We start from the raw sequence: 17,423 nt of genomic DNA, 5'->3' as shown, positions 1-17,423 counted from the left end.
TTTATACCAGTTTATTACTTAAAACTGTAAAAATCTTACTTAAAATTTAGTTGCTCTTCCCAAAGTTCAGTAAAAAAATGTCTTTCAAGTTTTTTTGAATATTTCACTGAATTAATATCAAATAAATGGAATAAGATACCAAGCTGTTAATAAACACTTCGACACAAATGCCAATAATAAATGCACAATCACGAAAGCCCAGAAAAATTATATCAACATCCTACAGACGTAAAACAAGTTTAAATAATTTTCCACATAATAAGTACAAAGTCCACATTTGTAGTGAAGTTCAGTATATTTCATTTTAGTGATAATCAGAATGGATTTCGTTGAGATGTGGATAGACACTGAAGATAATTGTAAATGACTGTCCATGGTCAGTCTCATTTTAGAAAGAAAAGAGCCAAATGGCATTACATTTAAATTCCTCATGAAATTTTCATAATGGAGTTAGCTTTAAACACCTGGAGGCATCCTTGTATGATAAAAGAGAAATAGCCAGAGGGAAGAAAGGATAAAAAAATGGCCGTTTCGGTATCCAGCCCACATCTACTTGTAAGTAACATTATTGGAGTACTTTTTTAGGGAAATGTCAGATAATAATTTCTGCTTTTATTAATGAAAATCTCCACTTACCGTAGCTTCATTGCAAACCGTGCACTTAACCACATGCTGGTGAAGCTTGCCATCCAAATTGATGAGAGATTGGCACACGCGGCAGTTTATTACTGGAATACCACTGGCATCTGGACTGGCAATGGCTGTATACGGAGGTGGGAGTTCCGCTAAAAAGATATTAGCCACTGAATCAGAGTCTCAGAGATATTACGGCTGGTTTGAGCAAATAAGCAATAGAAGTAAAGAAGGAAAACTATCAAAATTCTCCTGTTCTTTATGTTTTTAAAGCTGGCCAACATAATATAGTTTCAGAGCAGAAACACATATAGGACTATATTGTGAAATAGAATAATTCTTAGCTCCTAAAATCCAAATCACACCTGCCTAGGTTTACACCTTTTATTAACCTATACTCGAAATATTCACTCCATTTCTATGTGCAAATTCATAGAGTTTGTAATAGGAAGGTGATAATTTATGCCTAAAAGTAAAAATCTTACACTAATGATCTGACTCCCAAGAAATAGAAATAGTCAATGAAGACAAAGCTTTAAAATCACTTACATATATACATATACATAAATTGTGTAGTTGTCGTGCTCTGTTTATACTAGAAGCAGTATAATAACTGCTGAGTATGACAAGAACAAAATAGGGTTTTGGTGGCAGTCAAGGAGAGACAAAAACGAACCCAGGAAAACTAAACATATCAACATGGAACATGTTCTAATTAGAATGGAATTATGCTAATTTCAGAGAAAAAACAAGAATGAAGTAAATTTAACAATTTTTGTCTCAAACTTTCACCTAACATTAAAAATCTAGAAAATGTATCAAAGTATTTATGGGTAAAAAATATATTGTCTGGGATTTAATTTAAATACTCCAAGAAAAAGATGGGTTAATAGATGCAACAAGAGTATATTTATGAATATAAAGACACAGAAGGTCATTTTGCTCTTACTACTTTTGTGTATGTTTGAAAATTCTGAAAATACAAAGATACACACACACACACACACACACACACACACTGCTTTTTGAGAGTCCTTAAGTCGACTGATTGGGTAGAGGGTAGAAGCTCAGTTTCAGAATTGTGTTCATATACCAGAAGTATATATTTGTTACAAAAGTTAGAGAAAAAGAATCTAGATATACTATTCCAGAATGGGATTTCTAAAGGGGACTGCCTAGCCTAATTTTGTAGCTATCTTAATTATAGGAATAGGAGCCCCTTTCAAGGTAAGATTTTGTCATAGCCCATCTAGAAAAGGCTACGCCTCAACACATGATTGAATCCCCACTAAAGAGAACTGATAGTTCAAGGGGCTACTGTGACACTATAAAATACAATAACAATAACTAATCATGAAAAGAGCTATTTTTGAAATAGAGATTTTTCTATCCGCTGGATTAGATTCTGAACTCTATGATAGTCTGAAATGAGTTAGAGCACAGCACATTATGGTATGTTTAAAATCCGCATATTACCACCTGGCATCCTTAGGGTATATCAGGTAGATTTTTTAGACTTGCAAAGAATTAACAACAAGTGTTATCCATTCAAATATTCATAATAAACCAAATTTCTGCAGCAGCCAAGGCTCTGAAAGAGGTCACATTGAAATGACAATATGCACACATCCCTGGAAGTCTTATACCAGAACACTGTCAAACACTGAATTTATAAAGAAGCTATAGATGTCTAAATTATAAAAATAGTTTTATAATTTATAAAACTATAAATTAGGTACACGAAAAGCTGCTCAACATCACTAATTATTAGAGAAATGCAAATCAAAACTACAATGAGGTATCACCTCACACCAGTTAGAATGGGCATCATCAGAAAATCTACAAACAATAAATGCTGGAGAGGGTGTGGAGAAAAGGGAACCCTCTTGCACTGTTGGTGGGAATGTAAATTGATACAGCCACTATAGAGAACAGTATGGAGGTTCCTTAAAAAACTAAAAATAGAATTACCATATGACCCAGCAATCCCACTACTGGGCATATACCCAGAGAAAACCATAATTCAAAAAGACACATGCACCCCAATGCTCATTGCAGCACTATTTACAATAGCCAGGTCATGGAAGCAACCTAAATGCCCATCAACAGATGAATGGATAAAGAAGATGTGATACATATATATGATGGAATATTACTCAGCCATAAAAAGGAACGAAATTGAGTCATTTATAGAGACATGGAACGGCCATAGAGACTGTCATACAGAGTGAAGTAAGTCAGAAAGAGAAAAACAAATACTGTATATTAACACATATATGTGGAATCTAGAAAAATGGTACAGGTGAACCAGTTTGCAAGGCAGAAATAGAGACACAGATGTAGAGAACAAATGTATGGACACCAAGGGTGGTGGGGGTGGGATGAATTGGGAGACTGGGATTGACATATGTACACTAATATGTATAAAACAGATAAGTAATAAGAACGTGCTGTATAAAAAATAATAAATAAAATTCAAAAAACAAACAAAAAAATAGTTTTAAATCCTTGAAAGAATTTAAGGTTGATGCAGAATGACCTGTAATGTATTAATCAAGAAGAAAAAACAGGTTAAAGGATCAATGTGTCAAAATACATTTGAGCCTGTGCAACTTGCAGATTATTTTATCAGATCTTGGTAAAGAAGGTATTGTTCTGGGAAAAAGCATACACACCTCATTAGAAATTCAAGACACACTGCCTGGTGTGTAATAATAATTTTTTAAAAATAATTATTAGCAATAGCATTATTAATAAAAGTTTCTTCTTTTGCCTTTTCCTTGAGTTATAAAGTAACATAAAGTAGGTCTCCCATTAATTCCAGGTTTCCACCTTACATAGTGTGATAGAAAAGAAATTTAAAGGCAAGATAATTTCACAAAGAAAACAAGGGTATTGAGGGTGAGGGGAAGAGGCCACACATTGCAGCTACATATAAGGATGGTAAAACCCATGCACTCCAACAGGCAAAAGTTTTGTTCAGTGGAATCTCCTAAAGATTTCAATGGTTTATCTTTTTTGGTTCTGATACATTTGAAGTGTATCAGAACCAACAAGACCCTGTGAACTTTTCCTCTAAGATTTGTACTATATAATTTTTAACCTGTAAAAAAAGAAAAGCTTTCAATGACAAAAATATGCCAGAATCTTCTGGAGGCTTGGGAAGTGGAAAGAGGGGGAAAGAATGAGTGAGGATTAGAAGTCTAAAATGGGAAAGACTATAAGCTCCATGAGGCCAAGGTCATGTTTGGCTTGTTCAGGACTGATACAGCACTTGTTATAAGTGCTTGGTCTATGATAGGTGCTCACTAAATATTTATTGAATGGATGATGGATGAATAAATGAATGAATAACTGAATCACTGAAATTTATCAGGCTCATCTATTTCTCCTGGGAAAATGATACTAAGTATATTACCACTACTCTCCTTGGAGAGGAGCTAGTGTCCTAGCAGGGGAGTACAGCATGACTGAAAAAAAGGCTCTCTTCTATATATAGAATACCCTCTCCAAATCATGCACTGAGAGAGGGAAGTGGACAGGGGACACTGGCCTGGCCCACCAGATAAGTACAATCAATCCAAGAGATCAATAGAATAACAGATGTTGCAGCCTAACTGCTCCACTAAACAGTGCTTTCAGGCATATAATTTCAATTTTCTGTCCATTAATTACTTTAGCACTAAACTGATTTAGAGATATTTCTTGTACTTTTATCCCAAGGAAACCTTGACCTACAACTCCATCTCCTCTTGTAAAGGACTTGTAATTACAGAAATTTATTTCACTGTCAGTAAACCTGCAATGATTAACAACTTAGATTGTTCATTTTGTCTCTTTTCACTTTAAAACAGTCAACAGATCACCACTATTATACCTATTTTAAATTTCTGCCCTGGATAAAAAGTCCACTGTAATCTCAGAACTTGGGATCATTGGATATTAAGAGTCACAAAAGTTCTTCATTTTGGAAGAGTCTTACTTGTTATTTAAACAATGATAATTTTCTCTATGGGGTTTGCCTAAGTGAAAAATCTTTTTTCTCCAAGTGAGCAGTATTTGTTAGACCAGTAGTCCTCAAACCTGAAAAACCCCCTCAAAGTTCCAGAATTATACAGTGTTAGAAATTCAAGCAATCTTAGTCTAGTATTTAGTCTAATTTCTTCATTTTATGGAAGAGGAAACTGAAGACCAGGGATTCTGACTTCTTAGTAGACTTTTATATAGCACTTCAGCAAAGCCAAGAGCTGACTCTTCTCCCAGAGGTCACTCCATAATGACAGCTGCCTCTCTTAATGAATAATGATTTAATACAGGGAAAAGATGTAAGGACTAATGGGGATTCTGCACAAATACTTAGACAAGAATCAGATCTGAGTTAAAGGGGATTAGGAGGAGGAGAAAGAAGAGTCAGGGAAAATGAAAATTAGAACATAATATGAAGAAAGAATTAGTTCATGATAAAAAGTTCACAGGGCTTCCCTGGTGGCGCAGTGGTTGAGAGTCCGCCTGCCGATGCAGGGGACACGGGTTCGTGCCCCGGTCCGGGTAGATCCCACATGCCGCGGAGTGGCTGGGCTCATGAACAATGGCCGCTGAGCCTGCGCGTCCGGAGCCTGTGCTCCGCAACGGGAGAGGCCACAACAGTGAGAGGCCCGAGTACCGCAAAAAAAGGAAAAAAAAATTCACAGTAAAACTGAGATTCGTAAAAGAGACAAGACAAAATAACGTAGAACACAAGGCATACATAATGGTCTTCCTTAAAACACTCAAAAGGAACCATTATTATTCTATAAACCCACAAGTGATCAAATTACACTTTCCCATCATAAACATCAACTTAATTTATCTATTTTATGCCCAAAAGCTCCTCTTTCCTGCTAATTCATGCTGGTGTAATAATCCATACTTCATTTTTTACCAGATATACCCAGATATAGCATTTTAAAGGTTGCAAATGTTTTGCTGGATAGCTCTGATCTTTATTATCTCAGTTATTCCTTTATAAATCTCTGCAGTGACAATATTTTCCAGTTTAATTCACTTACTTCACTAATACAGTCTTATATGCAGTCCTGGCCCTTGACAAAGATGTACCAAAGTTGAAAAATGACATCAGATTAAAAAGAGAGATCATTTAGAACACTATGATTATAGGATGAGCAAGAAAAGTATAAAGGACCAGCCTGTGAGGAAAGCTCTGGCTTTTTCTCCTCCATAGGATTTTTGTGGAGAGTATGGTTAGGGACAGGTTGCACTTCGCTGCTATGGGATATCTACTTCCTGTGTAAAATCTCTCCAGTCCAGTTCAACACAGAGAAAGGGGAGACCACCTTCTGTTCCTCCCCTCTCTGAAACCAAAGAAATAAAACTATTCCAGGAGACTCTTGGATTCTTCTAGAACCATTATGCCCTCATAAGGATCCATCTGGCTAAAGTCAGTTTGGAAGGTAAATGTGCCAGCTATTAGGCTACTGACTCTCAGCTCCAAATCCACCCTTCTATGCTTTGTCATGCTGGTGCTAAAACTCTCCAAACCACATTTTTTCTTTGTCAGCTGGCTGCAGGTTATGTTTTGTTAATAGGAGGTGATAAACAGAACCTGCAAGGTTGAAGGAGGAAGAAGGGACTTGTAGCCCTTTCTCCAGGTGTACAAAATCTTTCTCAAGGGCTCAGAGACATCACCACCAGTGGGCTGGTGCCTCTGAGAAGTCATGTTTCAGTTATGTTCCTCTAAATTACTAAATTTTAATAATTCCAATCTCTTCCCTTTGTTCTCACCACCCTAGAGGTAATAGCTGCTTCCTGCATTTAATACCTATTTGATGTTAGAGTAATATCTTTACTTTTTAGTTACCTACTTAACAACTTTATACCAAATTAATTCTTTCTGTTATATTATATTGTTTGGTTTCTATCTTCAGGTCCTAACTGTTATAAAACTCATACCAGGTGTAATCCCAGGAAACAGACCCTCAAAAATGGGATTGGAGAAATGGGTTGGTCATGCCTTGGGCTTGAATGCGGTGCTGAGCTCCTTTACCAGTAAGACATAGTATGGTAGTGATTGATGGCATGCAGTGGCATCCTGGTGAATCAGATTATCTCCTATAGATGATTGTGATATTTGAGGCGCCTTTACTTGACCATTATGGCAGTAATAATTACTGTGTGGATTGTGATATGGGGTAAAATGAGAATCTCAGGTCTTTAAACTCTCAGCACAAGTCATGGTCAGAGAACTTCTATTGCAGCCCTAAAAATATTGCTTATTTATAATTGTCACAGGGCTTATATTGCTGAAAATCAAATACAAAATTTATTTGTATAGATAGCTAAATTATAAGGTCAGGGAAACCCACAGCCTTACCAAGTCTGCCATGTGAAACTTAGGACACTGATTGCAAAGAAGTGGAACTCTGAAACTTGGAATGGGGCCATCTAGTTGTACCCAAACAGAGCTGAGAATCTTACACTCCTGAGTCACTCTGAGCCTCCCCTGTGAGTGGAGCACAACATTTCTTCTTCTATCTGAGCATATGAGCCTCCTTTTAATGGAAAACTGTAATAACCTCACCTGAAGTAGTTGTCTTACAAGGAAATGACCATTTTCCTTAAGACCCATCATCAAACCCCTTATTGCCTCAAGACCCATAAACTAGGATGAAATCTCAACAAGCCTTAGGAGGACAAGTACAAAGTGTGACTCAGAAAGAAGCAACTAATACATCAAGAGAATTGCAATGTTTTGATAATATATATTGTCAGAAACCTGGAGAATATGTGTGGGAATGAATCTTATGGGGGTTAAAGCAAAGAGGATGGAATATAACACTGAGTTGAGCCAAATTTAATAATCCTCGTGTACTTGACAAATGTTCTGGTTTCAATGTTTGTTTTAAATCTGGAAGTGGCTCTATCAGTTTACTTGTTGGTTTGATGAGACTTGGCCTTACATTCAATGAGGTTGAAATGTCAAAACATCCCTAGCATGATGCAGAAGAAGCAATCAAAGGTTTAAGGAGTCAGGAATGTTAGAGTGAGTTTATCATATGAAATCTGCATCCCACACCCCACTACATCCCCTGAGAGGACCCAGAAGATATGCCTTTAACTAAGGCATTGATTTATACGTTATTTAGGGGAACACAAGCATTCTGCTGTGGTGGCTCTCCTACATAGGCCAGGCATTACAGTGCAGGATGACTCCAATAGAGATCATGGAATCCCAGAGTAACAGAGGCCAAATGGCAGCACTTAAAAGTCAAAGACAAAGTGGGTACATTTAATGTAATGGGAAATAGTGGATATTAGAAAATTTTGATCCATAAGGACCTTTGGCAGTGGCTCATTGAAATAAGCCTAAGAATGAAATGGATGGGTAACCTACACAAATGTTACTTGGTTATATATGATAGAAAAATCTAGGTCTTAAAACCAGCAACATGACTTGAGTAGCCACAGTGATGAGTCCTAGTTTTTCAACCAGTTTCCAACAAAGCTAATTCACAGACCCAGAGCATCTTCATTGAGGGTTTGTTGATGCCTCTGACAAATGATCCAGCAACACTACTATAAGTATACATTATAAATCTCCAAGTCTCCCCCAAAGACCTGAGATCATTTACTAGAGTGACTATTCACTGGGGAAAAAGAAAATACCCAGATATTTCAGGTATCACTAGAAACTGGCTCGTAAATGGTGCTAATTCCTCAAGACTCAAAACTCCAATGTGGGCGACCTGTCAGAGAGGTTATATAGATGGTCATCAGGTTACAGATGGAGTCTTGCCCCAGATCCACCCATAGTGGTCCAGTAAATCTGGGTACCCACGCTGAAGTTATTTTCCCAGTTTCTGAATATATTATTGGAACAGACATTCTTGTCAACCAGCAAATACCTAAATTGGTTCTCTGGCCCACAGATTAAGGTAGGAAGGGTCACACAGAGGGTCCCTGGATCTTCTACCAAGAGCAGCTCCACATTCCCTGGAAGGACTACAGAGGCAGTGCTACTATGAAAGATGTAGGAGTGGTAATAACTGTCACATCTTCATTTAACTCACTCATTTTCTAAGTTTGACTGCTGCTCCAGGGCAATTCTAGTTTTGTAACTGAGGGGATGTGATATAAGCCCCCTCTATGAGCTCTGATGCCAGAGGAAGTCAAGAGGTCTTCAGCTATAGTTAGGCAAAAAGCAGCAGCCAGCCAGGCCCTCTATGGTGGATTTCCAAGAGTTAGTTAGCACTCAGTCACAAGTACTTAGCATCTGTTCTGTACCAGGTACTGTACTAGATGTATGTCAGGGATACTATGGAGAAGAAGGCATACCCCAGGGCTCAAAGAGCTCACATTCTTAACATGTAGAAAGACAGTAAAACTACAAGTACAACTTGGTGTGGTAAGTGTTCTAACAAGGATATACACACACGGGACTTTGGGAGTATAGAAGAGGGCGTATAAATCTGACTAAGGCGCAGTGTGTCAGGAGCGAGGTGTAGGGGAGGGAAGAGAAAAGTCACTCTAGCACAATTTAGCATTCAAGTACTGCAATCTTTCTATATATTTTAACCATTAACTCCTTTCTCCAAACTGCAGCTCTAGAAAAACAGCTATACCTTATTAAGTTTGGTCGTGTAATCAGCTTGGCACCAATACCAATCTACATCCTAGTGCCTCTAGTATTGCTTGTAGGAGCTTATGTGGGTCCACGGTAGACCCCAAGGCAACAACAAACTGGGTATTCTTAAACAGCTGGTGATGATGAGTACTGAATTCCACTATGGGTAGTTTATCTGCTATTTTTCCCTCCCTTAGTGGTCTTAGGCATTTGGGTTGTATCAAAATGCTGCCATATAACTGGAGATACTGGCAAGAAATGCCCAGTGACCTGCCAATGACAAATTCCCAGATAACAAAAACTTCTGCTCTGTCTTTTCTATTTCTCATTAGGCAATATTTTTACCTCATTCTAGTGCATTTAATTTGTGGTACTAGTACTTCCTTCCAGTATTGGCAGTTAATAAGTTACATATTCTCTCATTTTATCAACTACTGTGTTTATTTTTATTGAAAAAAATACAATTTTTTCTGACACGATTTATGTGAAATCATATTGTTTGTATATGCATGGCTCCATTCTTAATTTTTTATTTACAATATTGCTTCCAAGAAAGCATGTGTTTCAAGAAAAATATAGAGATACTAATTTTTAGTACAGAAAAACAAATTGTTTCCAAGGCAAAAAATGTACCTGCCTAGAAATTTAGAAACTCTTGCCATAGCCAGAGGAGGTAACAGATTCCTACTCTGTCACTCTTCCTAGACAGCTCATTTTCACTCTTACAGACTTGCTTTTTCTAAGAGAAAGCAAGACACTCCTTTGCATATACCTACTATACACACTAAATGATAACTTGCAGCTTACAAGTATTCATGAATCACAGTTATAAAATATACTTAAATATAACGGAACCCAAAATTTGTTTTAAGACATTTTAGATGAGAAAATATGAGGGGGGAAATTACCTCAGTATATGGGGAAGGGAAAAAGTTCAACTGGATTTGCAATGTTTTATTTGCTTCAATATATGAAACAGTATGGCATAATGTTAAGGTCTGATAGAATTAGATGATGATATATGAATGATTATATTATACTCAGTATTTTTCTATCTTGAAATATTTCACTCATTTTTTAAAAAAATGACCTAGCGATTAATAGATTATAGATAAAAGTCACCAGTTTAGTAATTTTAGAATTTGGGACATATTCATCATAAATCTAAGCAAAATCAGATAGATACAATATATGGAGTGAACTGAACCTCTTAGAAACAGTATTTATTTTTTAAGTATATTTAGTGAATAAATCCCTTCAATTCTAGTGCTTAGATATTTCTACCACATGGGTCAATTAAATTTTATTTTAAAATATAGCGATTAATAAAAAAAATCCAGAAGTTAATCCATTAAGAGGAGAGTTCCTCATTGTAGCCAGCAGGAAGTATAGTGATGGAGATCCTTCCTTTGCTATGTGGGCATTTCTAATGAAACAAATGGATTCAGCTACATGCTCTGCTGGATCACTTCCATCTTTTGTTCTCATGTTCTTCTGTAAACCTGTAAAACCTTCACTCTCTAAGTGACTTCAAAATCACCATGATGGCATCCTTCTTTATTTTCTCACTCATTCATTCATACGACTGATCCTTGTTGAGTACCTAGAAATATAAGATCAAGTGCAAGAGACTATGTAGGACTCACAGATAAAAGATACAAGAATCCTGTCTCCCTCCTTGTCTCCCTTGATAAGGTCATGTCCACAAAGAAGTATTAAAATATATAGTAGAAATGTTGAGAGATATTGCTTCGGGAACATATATCGTCCAGTAACAGAGATTAGAAAGGATTACATGGAAAGAAAGGACTTTGACGAATGGGTAGAATTTGAATGCTTCAGTTTCTAAAATCCCTTTCCTACTTATCTACCCATAGGAAGCAAAAAGTAAATCCTCATCTAGAGAAGACCAGAAGTGCCTAATAAATGATACTGGTATGAGGCAATGAGCATGGTCTTAGGAAAAAGCAGATACACATAGTGATACATTTCCCATATCAAAACAGGATTCTTCCTATTAAGATCTTGACAAGTGGGAGTAATGGACCAAATCAAACACAATGAAATATAAGGTTCCACTGCAAGGACCTGTAGAGAGATGTGGGGACATGGTCTAAAAAATAGCATTTGTTACATTGTTCAGGGTCCTAGTCAAGGATAAACTCTACAAGGATCAATAACATAATGTGGCCAAAGTGCTTTCTGATACATTAAATTTTTATTAGTAACATATTTCTATGGCTCAAAAATCAATATTAATGTAAAAAATATATGCTTAGAATTGTTACTCCAATTTCTGTGCCAATCTACCATGCCCCACTTCAGAGATTTCCACTTAAATTACTATTTTTTTAATCCTTTCAGTGTTTCTTTAGCCTGGTACAGGTAATATATACCTGTAATATGTAATACACATATTCTTTTTTTCTCCATCTTTCATACAAAAAAAGGGAATATGGGGCTTCCCTGGTGGCGCAGTGGTTGAGAGTCCGCCTGCCGATGCAGCAGACATGGGTTCGTGCCCCGGTCCGGGAAGATCCCACATGCCGCGGAGTGGCTGGGCCCGTGAGCCATGGCCGCTGAGCCTGCGCTTCCGGAGCCTGTGCTCTGCAACGGGAGAGGCCGCAACAGTGAGAGGTCCGCGTACAGCAAAAAAAAAAAAGGGAATATGCCTTCCTCATTCTTCATCTTGCTTTTTTCACTTTATTTTATATCTTGGCAACCTTTCCACAATGGTACGTAGAGTTTCCTCATTTCTTTTCCAGCTGCACAGTGTTCCAGTTTGTGGGTATATCACAGCTTATTTTGGTGATTTTAAAATATTAAATTTTAAAATGCAAATTCTTTGATACTCATCCCATTAGAATTGAAGTCTATGTTCCTTCACCTTACGTGCAGGTGTTTGGACCAATAGAGCATGGCAGAAGTGACACCATATTTGACTTCTTTTTTTTTTTTTTTTTTTAACATCTTTATTGGAGTATAATTGCTCCACAATGGTATGTTAGTTTCAGCTTCACAACAAAATGAATCAGTTATATATATACATATATTCCCATATCTCTTCCCGCTTGCGTCTCCCTCCCTCCCACCCTCCCTATCCCACCCCTCCAGGCGGTCACAAAGCACCGAGCTGATCTCCCTGTGCTATGCGGCTTCTAAGACTAGGTCATAAAAGGCCATATGGCTTTCACTTAGGTCATCTTGTGTTCAGGCATGTCTGATAGTTTTAATAATAACCTATGTCCTCATTAGGGACTGGCAGTAAATATAAATACTACTTTTTTTGAGCAAGGCAAAGCATTCTATACAGAGAAACAGGATCCCTGAATTCTGTAAACTTGGAAAATGGTTTTCTTATAAATAACTTTGTATTAATTGGCAGAATCCATACAGCTCAGTAGAAATCAATGTTTATTTGGGAAATTCCTATGGTCTAAGATTAATAACTCAGGCGTCTGTGAAAGTCTTCTACTTTAAATCTGCTCACTATCCCTTCTACGTATTGCTGTTCCTCTGGATGGTGAATCTTAGCACTTTAATCTCTGAAACTTTAAAACTTCACATGTTCAAATGATGAACTATTAGAGGCTTTCTTGTATACTGTGTTTTGTTTTTTTTTTTTTGCTGTACGCGGGCCTCTCACTGTTGTGGCCTCTCCCGTTGCGGAGCACAGGCTCCGGACGCACAGGCTCAGCGGCCATGGCTCACGGGCCCAGCCGCTCCGCGGCATGTCGGATCTTCCTGGACCGGGGCACGAACCCGCGTCCCCTGTATCGGCAGGCGGACTCTCAACCACTGCGCCACCACGGAAGCCCTGTATACTGGTTTTAAATCCATATTATGGATCTGTGAAGCTTAACTATCTCAACTTGACAAAGCATAGGAGGAAAAAATATTTTGCCATTGCCTTTAGAAATACATGCTTTGAATAGAATGCCCTGACTGGTCATGTGGCACATACAAATACTTCCTATGGAAGAAAATATTATTGCACGCTAGTTGGTCTTCTGATGCTTAAAAGAGCCATGTAACACTCCTTAATGTTCAATAATACTGTCTTTGCAATTTTCAAAAGGGTATTGGAAGAAATAGAAATTTAAGTACAAAAGGGACATTGGAAGTAAAAGAATGAGGTAAAAAAAGATAATCATCATCTATATTTTAAAGTCACAGATATATTCTCTTAGGTGTATCCAGATTCCTTATCAAGAACAACTGTGTTATGGAATATAAAAGCGAAAGGGAACACACTACACCATTCCTTCTCAGGTGGAAAACTGAGGCCCAGAGATGTAAAGTAACTACTCTGAGGTCAACAGCTAGTAACTGGCAGAAAGAATTCAAGTGTCAGGTCCCCCAGGCCAAACTACACCTGGTGGCAGATCATTTCTGAGACTATACAGGGATTTAGTTATATAATGCTTGAGAAACACATGAAGACCAGGAAGAGGAGATACACTTTTCACTTCTTTTTCACATATTTATTTTTATTCTTACAAAGAAAAAGAAGTTCACTTTATAACAGCAACCAGGGAAAGGAAAAAAAATCTAGAAAAGTGCCAAAGCAAAACAAACTCTGATGCACTCCCTACTCAATCCACCAAAAAAAAGTATGGAAGTTCTCTTGAAAGAATAGCAGGCAGAATGTGTTCCCTTTTAAGAACCATTAAAGGGTTGTCATTCTCAGGTTATGCAATATCTCTTCATCCTTATAAAAATGGAACTCATAACAGCTGAGTGTAAAGCTGTACTCAGGCTTGTCTGCTTTTCCCCAAAGTGGAAGGATTAGCATTTCCATTGATCACTTCGCAGACAGTAGCTTACTGCCTTCAAATATAGTTATGAACATCCGTCCTGCTAACTCTCCTCTCTAACATCTCAGCTATCTAGCTAACATCTGTATGCATCTGGCAAATCTTGCAAGATTTTTACAGAATGCTCTGTCCTAGAAGTTTGACATTCCTGAAAAGAGTTTGAAGAATCCTTGGAAATAAATGAGAAGCCGAAAGCATCATCGCCCACTACAGTGAAGTATTACCATACATACAATAAATAATTGTTGAATGAAATGTACTCCTCAGGCCTGATCTCTCCCCAGACTCCAGACTTGCACATCCAATTGCATACTGGACATTTCCAATTGAATGATGACTAAAGGTATTTCAAACTCCACTTGTCTGAAACAAAATATTTATTTCCACTGTCCTTCTCCTCACCACCCCCGCAACACACACCCAACTCCTTCTGTTTGCCCATTTTAGAAAAAAGTGCAATTTTTTACCTAGCTGTTTAGGTCATTTTTGAGATTTGTGATTCCTTTCTTTCCACTGATTCAATCCATCAGCAAGTCCTTCTGCTCTATGCATAAAATATGTCCTGAATCTAACCACATTTCACTGCTTCCATCACCTATACCCTGGCTCAGAACAACATTACCTCTTGCCTATTCCACTGTAACAGCCTCCTGATTAGTTTCATGTCTTATTAGCCTCTTATCATTATTCACCCAATAATTCATTCTCCAAACACCAACCAGGATGATCTACTTAAATGTAAAACATTTAATATCTCGTGTCTCTCGTCTGCTCCAAGCCCTTCATGGCCTCCCATTATCCTCCGCACACAATCCCATTTCTGATGGTGGCTTACAAAGCTGCCATAAAACTTGTCACCCACCATCTGCCTCTACAAGGATGAAGTACTAGCCACTGCAGTTGCTGACCTTCAACACACCCTGAAAGGAGTTCATGGCAGAGATCAGGAATGAGGCACTATGTTCCTTGGGAAAAACTGGCAGAACAGGCCTTCAGAGAGTTAGGTATTTTCCAGGAGAAGATATTATGAGCCCAATTTTTTGCATCTTCTCATATCTAGAAAAGCACTAAAATCATTAAAGGAGACATCTGCTCCTCATGACTAGCAGCAACCTTCTGCCAAAATGTGTGCTTGATTGCATGTACCCCTTTCACTAAAATCACATATATACTGACCTCCCACCTTACCTCTTTGGAACAGTTCCTCAGAGGTATCTGAGGGGCTGTCTCCCAGCCTATATTTCTCATTTTGCCCCAAATAAAACTTAACTCATAACTCTCACATTGTGCATTTTTTCAGTTGACAAAGCTCTCCTGGACTTCCTAGTCTAGTCCTCTAACTTCTTCTACCACACTCCCCTAAGTCACCACACTCTAAACAACTGTCCTCCTTGTTTTATAACAGCATGTTTTGTGCCTGTTGTTCCAGCTGCCTGACACACGCCTCCCCTAAATCTTCCAACAGCTGATTCCAACTCATTTTTCACGTCTCTGAGCAATTGTCATCTTTGAGATATCTTTCCTGAACACACTACCTGAAATACTCCCCACACCACCATTTACTCTATCCTCATGCCCTGCTTTATTCTCTTCACTCTCTGGAGTTATAATCCTTACCAAGTGTATCTCTCACTGAAATGTAAGCTCCCTAGCATCTGGAACAGTGTAACAGGTGCTCAAATATTTGAAATGATAACTGACTGAATGAAACATTTCTTGATTAATGTTTTAAAGATGTTTGGTAGAGCCAGGAAAAATGTGGGCATTATAAAATAGAATAAAAGAATCATAGAGCTTGATGCCTGCTGAATAACAGAAAAGGATTATAATAGGAAATGGGCTTGCCATAATATTGGAAAACTGGAAGCAGATATACTTCAGCAACGTTTGGGCTCTATTTTCCCTTCATAAGGATGTGGTCTCACTGAAGGAGATTTTGATTCAAGAACAATTTTGTACAACAAGTATCTACTGTACAGCACAGGGAACTATATTCAATATCTTGTAATAAACTATAATGGAAAAGAATCTTAAAAAGACTATATATATATAGTATAACTGAATCACTTGGCTGTACACCTGAAACAACATTGTAAATCATTTGTACTTCAGTAAAAAACAAACAAAAAAGTACCATTTTGAAAAAAAAAAAAAAAAACTCCCTTAAATGGAGCATCAGCTTTAGCACACAGCACAGTATCAAGCTTCCCTACTTTCTCAGTATCACAGCAGGTCCACACCCATATTGGGACCTTCACGGAGCTTCCGGTAGCAGCTCTCAAATATGCTGCATCTACTTCCACTCATTGTGACAAACTGGTTTCTAGTGGGTTTCAGAAACCTTGGCAAATATTGATAAAATGAGAATTTAATTTAATCTTACAGTTGGTTGTGCATATAGTGTGGGTCCCTGGGTCTGCATCATCTCTTCCTGCCGGTCCACAGCCAATCTTAAACTCTGCAAGGATGCAAGGAGGTTCCGAAATTTAAAAGACTGCCCAGGGCTTCCCTGGTGGCGCAGTGGTTGAGAGTCCGCCTGCCGATGCAGGGGACACGGGTTCGTGCCCCGGTCCGGGAAGATCCCACATGCCGTGGAGTGGCTGGGCCCGTGAGCCATGGCCGCTGAGCCTGCGCGTCCGGAGTCTGTGCTCCGCAACGGGAGAGACCACAACAGTGAGAGGTCCGCGCACCGCAAAAAAAAAAAAAAAAAAAAAAGACCGCCCAAATAGATTCAAGGACTCTAACTCAGCGCAATGGACTGAATGTTGTGTCCCCTCAAAATTCATATGTTGAATCCTAACCCCCCATTAGGAGGCGGGATCTTTGGGAGGTAATTAGGTCATGAAAGTGGAGACCTCATGAATGAGAGTAGTGCTCTTATGAAAAGAACCCATAAGAGCTCTCTTGCCCTCCTCTGCCACATTAGGATACAAGGAGAGGTTGTGGGTCTGCAACCCACGCGTTCTCACTAGACACCAAATCTGCTGGCACCTCCATCCTGGACGTCCCAGACTCCAGAACTGTGAGAAATAAATGTTTGCTGTTTAAGCCACCCAGTCCATGGTATTCTGTTATAACAGCCTGAACCAGGACACTCTAGTGCCTAGTAAAACTCTAGTCTAGTGTAGAACATAGTTCCAAGTGAAATAAAACTTTGCCTCACTTTAAAGTAAGGCACCATTTTTAACTTTCGATTTCTTCAGGTAGAGGATCAGTAAAAATATACTTTATTTATTGTACAATTTCTAAGAAGTACAAAAGTTCATATTAAATAACATCTCTCAAACCGGGAGTCAATTTATTTTCTAGTCACTGAAAACATTTCCTCAAGCAACTTCGAATTTACACACTTT

General features: G+C 38.2%; 1 protein-coding gene across 1 annotated transcript in view; it reads right to left on the bottom strand.

Annotated features, from left to right (window-relative positions):
* Positions 1–17,423, bottom strand: part of PIP4P2 (phosphatidylinositol-4,5-bisphosphate 4-phosphatase 2) — an 86,073-nt gene that overhangs the window by 62,494 nt on the left and 6,156 nt on the right. Inside the window, exon 2 of the mRNA XM_067711802.1 lies at positions 637–785. Within this exon, the coding sequence (XP_067567903.1) occupies positions 637–785 (149 nt within the window). The remainder of the gene's footprint in view (positions 1–636; positions 786–17,423) is intronic.

This window comes from Pseudorca crassidens, chromosome 17 (genome assembly GCF_039906515.1).
Source record: "Pseudorca crassidens isolate mPseCra1 chromosome 17, mPseCra1.hap1, whole genome shotgun sequence".
Taxonomy (NCBI): domain Eukaryota; kingdom Metazoa; phylum Chordata; class Mammalia; order Artiodactyla; family Delphinidae; genus Pseudorca; species Pseudorca crassidens.
The sequence above is the reverse complement of the archived record's forward strand: the minus strand, read 5'-3'. Positions and strand labels throughout refer to the sequence as shown.